The sequence below is a fragment of the Tauraco erythrolophus genome, chromosome 7 (assembly GCF_009769465.1).
Source record: "Tauraco erythrolophus isolate bTauEry1 chromosome 7, bTauEry1.pri, whole genome shotgun sequence".
In the NCBI taxonomy this organism is placed as follows: domain Eukaryota; kingdom Metazoa; phylum Chordata; class Aves; order Musophagiformes; family Musophagidae; genus Tauraco; species Tauraco erythrolophus.
The window spans coordinates 13,770,967-13,780,221 of NC_141471.1; the positions used below are offsets into that span (position 1 = coordinate 13,770,967).

The 9,255-nt window shown below is 46.0% G+C and overlaps 1 protein-coding gene across 3 annotated transcripts; it reads right to left on the reverse strand.

The window, feature by feature from the left end:
- Window positions 1–1,162: 1,162 nt before the first annotated feature.
- On the reverse strand, window positions 1,163–7,602 carry KLF6 (KLF transcription factor 6). 3 transcript variants are annotated; one of them, XM_086614777.1, is made up of 4 exons: window positions 7,296–7,602; window positions 3,935–4,382; window positions 1,979–2,102; window positions 1,163–1,553 (listed from the first exon to the last, which is right to left on the reverse strand). In XM_086614777.1, the coding sequence occupies exons 1-4, from the start codon at window positions 7,395–7,397 to the stop codon at window positions 1,502–1,504; spliced, it is 726 nt and encodes a 241-aa protein (XP_086470903.1). In that variant the 5' UTR covers window positions 7,398–7,602; the 3' UTR covers window positions 1,163–1,501. The 3 variants fall into 3 exon arrangements, with proteins under 3 accessions (XP_086470903.1, XP_086470902.1, XP_086470905.1); XM_086614776.1 differs by having other exon boundaries at window positions 3,809–4,382; XM_086614779.1 differs by lacking the exon at window positions 1,979–2,102 and having other exon boundaries at window positions 3,809–4,382.
- Between the last annotated feature and the right edge of the window lie 1,653 nt (window positions 7,603–9,255).

Genomic DNA, 9,255 nt, shown 5'->3' on the forward strand with positions numbered 1-9,255 from the left:
ACACACATACACAGACTGTACACACAAATATACATACACAATTATTTTTCTGCCCACTTTTTAAAAAAAAGTAATAGTTTCTTTCTGTATGACCAACAGATAGCTAGATATATAGATGTGAAACTTGTGCCTTTTAAGCAAATACATCTTTTAATACTTCTGTATCTTTAATATGTATGAAAACTTGACATATTAAGTACAGTTGGGGTGTGTATATACACAGTTGTTGTGCAAGGTCAATATAAAAAAGTCTCAAGGTGGCAGAACTGGTCAGGTATTCAATTGGCATATGCATTATACTGTAACACAGTCAAATCGTCTAAGTTAAACAAATACTGTACTGACATGAACGACTTTTCTCTATATTTGTCTTTGTGAAGGAGGACCCTGGAAGCAACCTTTTTTTCCCCTCATATTATACATTTGATACAGTACAATGCCAGGTGAAAAGAGAGCCTTAATAAAGCATGCATCACCCATACCCCTGTATAAGACCCCCTGCAAGAGAAGGTCACTTGCATAAGGCACCATTATTAAGGTCAACAGTGCATTAACAGCTAGAAAACCAGAAGTTAGTCCTCAAGGCATAAATAAGAGAAAAATTAGCTGCATGAGAAAAATCAGTTTCTAACCAATAGTGGTTTTATCCACCCAACAGAAAAAATTATTCATGTTCCATACATTATGTAACATTAGACCAATTGTATTTTAGCTGCTCTTAACTGGAATCAAAACTGCAGTCTTGATTAAAGAATGGAAAAGCATATAGTTCCCCAGAACCATGCAATAACCTTTGTATTATAATGAAAAGTTATAGTTGTGTTACATTTGTAAATACACAGCTTATACAATGGATTACAAATGAGCTCTGTAGCAAGTAAAACAAGCTACTTGACACATTGCACGTTTAATAGCTGCACCAGACACCTAAAGCTCCTCTCACACAGGAACGGGGAGGTCCCCCATCTCCATTCTGGCATCCTGACTCTTTTTATTCCCCCCATTTCCCCTCTCCGTTTTCCCTCTAAAAAGGTGCAGACACCCCTCCCCCCACCCCTTGGAAATGATTGGTGGTCGTCCCATCTCACGAGATATTCCTCACATACAAGACATTCAGACTATTTTTTTTCTCTTACAGTTATAAAACAACCACAAGAAAAAAAATGTGCCTTAGCATACAGTCGTCAAGAGATCCTCATCGCATACAGTCGCCCAATCATTAACATTCTCAGTGCACATGCTCACGGCAAAGGCTTAGGAGCCACTCAGAAGGTTAGATACCAGTGTATGAGTCCAGGAAACCCCAAACATCACGCACCGCGGTTGCTATGCCGTTTCTTACATGACTTATTAGCCCTCAAAAGACCTTCAAGTAAGTGAGGTCCTGGAGGCAACTGGGTAGGGTGCAAAATGGCATGCTTTGGCTGGAACACGCATCCCTCCGCTCAAGGCTCTTCAACCTTGACGCCTCTTAGCCCGCAGGATTCACCTCTTGACCCATTCAGAGGTGTCTCTTCATGTGAAGGGCCAGGTGGTCAGACCTGGAAAAACACCTGCAAGGCAAGAGGCTGCACGTTAGCCCATGGCTGCAGGCAGGCACGACGTGGTATGTGCAGCAGAGGCACCCCCTTGCTCTGCTACTTCGAAACATGGCTGGTGGAGGAGAGATTGGGCATTCCCTGGATATCCCTGGATACACGGGAGCACTCAAGGTGACCGTGGGCATCCAAGAGCTCTGGAGATGGGTGGTAACGCTAGGGACTTCTCAACACTCATCTACAACATCAGGCTACAAACCACATCCCAGTGACGAGTAAAACAGAAAGTCTTTTTCCAGTCTAAATACACAATCATCCCCTAAAAATACCACACACGGTTACGTTCTCAAACTACTCCTTCACAAGTAAAAAGCAGCCTAGACTCGCTTTCCAACAAGCATTAAAAATAACTGTTAAAAAGGTGCATTTCAGTCACATACCTGTCACAGTGACTACATTTAAAAGGCTTGGCACCAGTGTGCTTTCTGAAGTGTCTGGTTAATTCATCACTTCTTGCAAAACGCCACTCACACCCTTCCCATGAACATCTGTAAGGCTTTTCCCCTACAAAGAAAGTAGATTACATGTTAGTCATGACTTCATTCAAAGAAAGATAGGTGCTAGCCCATTCATTTTCTATGTAAGCCTCCTCCACCCCTCAGACAATTTTATTTAACCTATCTGAACGCTTCAGAACACGCAGGCAAAGAAGGCTCGCAAAATTGATCCGCATGATTCTTACTTAACTATTCTGCTGCAACACCACATCAAATAATCTCAGTCTTATTTAAAAAAAAAAAAAAGGTGATTAAACAGGCTCACTGGAAACAAAGAAATCCAACCTTCTACCATTCCTGTTCATCTGTCATGGCAAGCTTGCTCCCAAACAGGTATCATTCACCTCACAAAGGTGATTAAAGACAGCACAGCTAGGCTCCAAATTGCAATTAGGCTACTGTATTGCATCAAAGTCCTCTGTCACTCACTCATCTGCATAAGATGCAACCTCCTTTCTGCTGAGCCACATATTCTTGGAAAAGCGTGCACACCACTTTGAACACTGCTATTTCAGCATTCAACAAATACCACTTCCATTCACAGGAACGTTCTCAGCCAGACAGCACCAGGACAACAGTTCTGCAATACTTCTGAGGCCGGCAGCTATTTATGTCTGCTCAACCACCACGGTTTCAGTGGAAGTTGTTCTTTCCTCTTGAAATAATCTTGTTTTATCTGACTTCTCCATGACAATGGGAACATCCGAGCTTGCTCAGACTTCCCATAAAAGCCACAAAATGCTGAGCTCATGAGTCAAAAAAGGATCTTTTCCTTGAATTCTCTTTCCACATCTTGGGGAAAAAAAACAACTGTGTAGGTCTTCAGACTGGTACATCAAGAACGCCAGGCTAATTCCTCACGTTAAGTGATGATTATTGAGCCAAGGTGCAGCTCTACATATCTAACTGCTGTCATAAAGAGATGTTGAAGAATAATGCTTGAATAAGCAAATCAGCATGCTACTTCAACCATAAAATATTTATAAAAGCCCTAAAGTGTCTATCTTCCTCACTTTCTTTCCCAATAACACACAGGATTTTCATTTTTAGTTCAGGTTCCATAACAATAAAATGTGTCAGTACTTTTGGATTAAATTATACAACAAATCATACATTTAAGTCCATTTTGGCATATATGTTAGAAGGACTAAAACACACCATGGCTTTCCAAGATTTTTGCCAGTAACGATGGCACACAAAACTGTTAAAAGATTTACAACTATAGCTGTACTTCATACAATCAAGGCCTTCAGCTGTCTGATTGAATAGATCCGATGTAGATCAAACCATGAAAACAAGCTCGTATTTAGTGATCTGACTGCTTTTTGGACATGATGTTCACACTTTTGCAAGAAAGTCTCAGCTCGCTTTCGCTTTAGAAATAAACGTCAACAAAGGTCTAGCGTCTATTTTGGCTAGATCTTTGCTCCTGAAGACCACATGCCGCTGCAGCTTCCCAACCATTGCCTGTTTAGGCGAGTGGCTCCCATTTGCTATGACAGCAACTAATCTACCACCAACCATCTTGGCTTCAGCCCACTTATGAAGAGAATGAGGAAGTGATGTCGTCCATGCTGGTAAGCCTCTACTACTATTACATCATCTCTCCAAACCTGGGCTCCCACCCAGTGATTGTGTAAGGCTGTGACACCACCACTGTCAGGGTATTCCCTACAGTACTTGCCAACTCTTAACAAGCATACGGTTACTAACCTGTATGAGTGCGCTGATGTGCTTTCAGATGTGAACTTTTGGTGTAAACTTTCCTGCAACCGTTAAAATGACACCTGTGAACACGCCTTCTGCCATCTGGCGAGGTGTCACCATTGGCGGGTGTACCTTTTTCTGCAGTCTTTCCAGCGGTACCGGTACGAATTTTCCCCGGTGAATGCAACTCACCCGGCGTACAATTCCATAGTTGGGAAGAAGGCTCCTTGCTCAGCTCAGGAGACGAAGGGGGAGTGGAAGTGACAGATGAACTCAAGTTTCCTGAACTGGCTAAAACATCGCTTATAGGGTCAGAGGTAAACTTTGTCGTGGGTGAGAGCTCCTCAGAACTGTCTGAAGATTCGCTGCTCACGTCAGAATTCAAACTGTTGGTCTCTAAGTTCTGACTAGTAAGATTGTCCTCTTTTGGGACACACGTGTTCTTCAGTTCAGATTCCTCCTTTTTCTCACGTGCCAGAATAATTTTGGTCCAGAGATCCTCTTGGCTATCAAATTTGATTTCAGATGCAGAAACGTAACAGGGCTCACTTTGAAGATATCGTTCCAGTTCCAAACACGTCTAGGTGAAAGAGAAGGAAGAAAAAAGAGGAAAGTTACAAGCTTGCTTAAAATAAACTCGATTGTATTTTACACTTCGAAAAGTAAGCAGGATTGTAGTCTGTTCAATTTGAGGTTTCTAGGTTCAAAATAAATTAAAGGCTCCTCCAGCCGTAACCAGGTGACTGCTACGATGAAAAGAAATCAGTTTTCGAGACCTGGGCAGGAGTTCAAATGCACAGCTGAAGGTGCAAGTCAGCTTTGGTTTCCAAAATAGCATTCTAATGAGTCAGTCAAATTACCATCATAAAATCTGTGTTTTCAGTAGTCTGACTTGAAAAGGACCATAGAGAGCCACAACAAATTACTACACTTCGATCTTGCGCCTCGTCTAATTCCAAGTTGTTTTGTATCTCTCACACAAACATGAGGCTGAAAGGACCCAACTGAACACAATGTGCTCTGACACGCAGTTAAAACCCAAACGCTGTGTCAGAAAACAAAGCCACATTTCAGCACTGCTGCAGAGCTGCCCGTCCGTCTTCTGGGGACATCAGTGGAGCAGCAGACATCCTCCCATTTCCTGTGCATGAGAACGCAGCACACTCGACTTTCAAAGAATGTCATTTCCAAGCGCACTGGCATGCACGCCACATAACTCACACTGCTCTCATGCATGTTCAGAGGAACACGGAGAACCTCAACGACGGAGAGGAGGGGAGAAAAAACTTACAGAATAGAAATGTCGTATTCTATAGGATGCAAAACGGGAAATTACTCTGAGGTCCTGCTGGGAGTCCCACAATGAACAAGAACTTTATCTACTGGCCAAGAGCGCAACTGTATGAGTCATCTCTTTCTTTCACGCAATGCCAAAGGAGACTTCCTTTTAAAACCCTGACCATCTGCCAAGAAAGTACTCTGTTCAAATATACACGCAACAGTACACGGACAACTTCCCTCCCCCCAGCCGCATTCCCCTCTGCTCCATGAAAAGAAACAAAACAAAAAACAAAACCACTCTAAATGGGTGAAGCTGCGGTTTTCAATTTCAATTCACCCTGCTGACTTTCTAGCCATTTTCAGAGAACAACAAAAAAAAAAATGGGTATGAACTGTTATGGCAACAAGCTGATGTTTTGGGATCACTCTTTCCACTATAGGAAATGATCCATATGGAAGCTTTACGCAGAAAACGGACACACCAAGTTTCCATACCCAACTCGACTTATTTTAGTAAGATTATCTCTTCCAAGCCCGGTAGCAAAACCTGATCCCAAATGCCAGACATTCCCCTCACAGCCCCTTCCCATCTGTCCAAGAGCAGAGATGCCATGGGAGCAGCCTCCATTCTCCCCCAGCACCGCTCAAGTAAACTGGGTCACATGTTCTGGCCAGGCTGGGAGTATGAGCAAAAATAGGAAAAAAGAAAACAACCACCAAAACCCCAAACAATCCCCAAACCAAACCCAACGCTGCACACAGTATCTGTGTATTTGTCTATAATTAGGTAACTGGGTTGCAACACACGTTAAAAACAAATAAGGTCTGGACAGGGACAACACAACAGTGTATTGACTTTCCATGAAAACAGGTTAAAAAGCATTTATGAAGATGTTGTTAAACTTTCATATTCCCGGCTAATTTCAATTCCTCATTAGGTAGATTAGTAATGGGGAACGGAGCGAAGCTCTCTCCGAGTTTAAATGCCTCTGAAGGCTACTGGGAACGAGGGCTGGCCCTTCGCCAAAATCCCGAATGCCTGAAGGAAACTACTTAGCTCCATTTCAATCACGTACGATGAAGCTGCCTCTTTGAAAGGGGAAAGCGGGGGAGGGAAAGGAGAAGGAGGGAAAAAAAAAAAAAAAAAGAGAGAGAAAAAAAAAAGGCATTGCATACAATTAGGAGGCATGTGAAGGTTGTAACACTTTGCATTTCAACCTTCTCGGAAAGGCTCCTCCACCCTTCCGAAAAGCCAGCAGGTATTTGATTCGGTCACCGGGCTGAGCAGCTCCCGGCCGGGGAGCGAAGACAGTGGCCCCGGCCCCCCATGGGGCAAGGCAAAATTGTCAGCGGCCACCGCGGCTCCTGCCATCCCGTTGATTGGATCAGATTAAGGAGGGAGAGAAAAAAAAAAAAAAAAAAAAGTAGGAAAAAAAAGGCAACAAAATATGTCCATTAAAGGGAAGAAGCCTTCGTTCTTCCTCCTTCCTGACCAAGGCAATTAGCACCAGGGATCGCTGTCATATGACTGACAACTCGCGGACCCTGCAAAGCTCCCTGCGCTGGGAAACAGCTACATTATATACATATATATACACGCACACACAGAGATATGTGTACATATGCGTACGTACACTCGTGTTGTTTTTTTTGCCATCATCGCCAGGAAAAACAATAAAAATAATACAAAAAAAAAATAAACCCAAACACAGCAAGGGGCGAAAAGCAGCCCTCGGCCAAGGCAGGCAGCTCGGATGACAAGACCCAGCTGTGGAGTTTGGACCGGGTACAAGCGCAAAACTTTTGCCAGGACTCGGTGTGGAGCGGGCGGGAGCGGAGCGCCGGGCTCGGAGCCGTGCGGCAGCGGAGCGGGGCGGCCGAGCCCGCCGCCGGGCTGACAGCCCCTCGCAGGCACGGCCGGGCGGTAAATAAGGAGCCGAAGATGCCGCAGCTCCTCACATTCGCCTCGGGATTCTTCCCCCCAAAAGCCGTCTGATTTAAAACCGAAAACACCTGCTTCAAAACAGCTCTACACATTTGTGTTTAATTCTCCCCAAACTCGGGGCTGACACTTGGGCGCTTTTTTCTTTTTTTTTTTTCTCCTTTTCTTTTTTTTTTTTTTTAAATCCGCTCATCCTTTAATACAGCTTAAAAAAAAAAAAAAAAACAACACAACTCCAACAACAACAACAACATCGACATCCTCGTTTACCTGTTGCCAATATTCCTCCAGGGACGGCAAGGCTGAGAAGTAACCCGTGTCGTGCACAATCTGGAGTTCCTGGAAGATGCTGCACATTGGGAGAACATCCATGTTTCAAGTTGCAACAACAAAGTCAGTGCTGGTTACCAAAAATACAGATGCCTCCTTTATGTGCAGGGGTTGAGGGGTGTGTGCGGGGGGGTGTCAAACCACTGCTCTCAGTTTCCAAGCCCCCCCCCTTCCTCCAGAGAAGAAAGAAAAAAAAAATGTATATATATATCGATATATATTAATTCCTTGAGGAGCTTAGGGAGGAAAAAAGACCCAAAGTTTCATGCAAAGTTTAATTGCACAGCAAGGCAGGACGTCTCCCGAGGCGGCCGCGGCGGCTCTTCCCTCCCGCGGCCGGCGGAGGACACTTGCGCAGGAGCGGACCCAATATTTGCAAACACGGCGCTGACTGCAAATGTAACCCCCTGCAAAACTTCCCTATTCAAAGCTCTGCCCGGCCGCGCCGCCGCCCCCGCCCCCCGCGCCCTCCCCCGCCCCGCGTGATCCCATTACGCCGCCTGCCGCCGCGGCCCAATCTCCGCCACGCACTCCGCGCCCCGCGTGCCAATGATGTCAGAGCCGCCCAATCGTCGAGCGGCAGGCATCGCGGCTCCTCCTGGCGTGACCGAGCCTGGCCGTGACGGCTCCCGCCATTGGCCCGATTCGAAATTCACCCCCTCCTGATTGGCGAGCTGGGCGGCAGGCTATTTTTAGCAGGGTATATAAAGAGGGAAAGCAGCTGCTTTTTGGAGAGGGAGGTGTGCGTGCGCGAGGCGGCCGCGCGCGGGGGAGGGGAGCAGAGCAGGCGCCCGCGCGCTGCTCTGCTGGTGGCGGGCGCGGAGGGCGCTGCGGAGCTGCCCGCGCCGTGAGGCGGCCGCTGTGAGGGGGTGGAGGGCAGCGTGGCTCTGGCTGAGGGGAGGCTGGCTCGGGACGGAGGAGCCGGCCGCGCGGCGCTGGGTCTCCACGCAGGGCGCTCCTGGCGCGGGGAGCCGTGGTTGGCCGACAGTCCTCGGGCCCCGTGCCTGCCCGGGCTCTCGGTGGTGTCGGGGTGTCCTGTCTCACCGGGGGGGGGTCACTGTGAACCCCCTGTGGCCCTTTCCCTGCTGGGTTTCGAGGGAAAAATCCACGGACTCTCTGGGTCTCCCGGGTTGTGCTTTCCCAGTCAGTAGGAGGGCTAGAAAGTTACTTTCTTTTCTTTGTCTTCCAAGGAACAGCCAAGACCCTCGTTGCTGCTTCAGTGGGGGAGCTGGATGTTGTGGCAGAACAAGGTGGTTGTCGTAATGGGGCTCTGCACAAGAGATGTTCCCTGCCAGGGCCACGCAGCCACTGTGGGCATGGGTCTCATGGCTGGCATGCTCCTGACCTGCACTGTTGGGCAGTGCTCCTCCAGCAAAAGTTTGTTCTTTGATGCGCACTTCCACCTAAGCACACCTATTTGTATGTTGGTGTCAGAGCACCAGCTTTTTTAAGACTAGACCTGTCGATGATAGAGATGTCTTAATATAATTAAAAAAAAAAAATTGTGGCTAGCTTTCCAAAGGAGTGTTCAGCACATGGAACAAACACTCCTAATGTGTTGGTTTTTTTTTATTAAAGGACTTCTAATTTTCCACTGATGTTTCCATCATAATCTCTACTCTGTTATTTCCATTTCTCCACTTTTCTATCTGTTGCTAGTTACCTACAGATAGTAACTAAAGTATTTAGTGTTTGTTTCTTCTGCCTACTGTCTTCTGTGAGCTAGTGATCACACACGTGAAAATGTCAGTCTAACTTTCCATCCCCTAGCCCCTCATAAACTATTAATATGACTATTCTGTAAACAAACAACTAGTGTTCATAGTTGAGTTTTCCTGTGTCTATGAAAAAAAAAAAAGCCTAAAGTCAGAGCATTATTCTATGTTTAGAAAAACAAGCC

Coding starts and splice junctions, on each gene's coding strand:
- KLF6 (XM_086614776.1), bottom strand. CDS start 7,397: ATGGATGTTCTCCCAATGTGCAGCATCTTCCAGGAACTCCAGATTGTG. Junction 4,383..7,295: donor TGGAGGAATATTGGCAACAG/GTAAACGAGGAT, acceptor TCTTTCACCTAG/ACGTGTTTGGAACTGGAACG. Junction 1,554..1,978: donor AAATGTAGTCACTGTGACAG/GTATGTGACTGA, acceptor CTTGCCTTGCAG/GTGTTTTTCCAGGTCTGACC.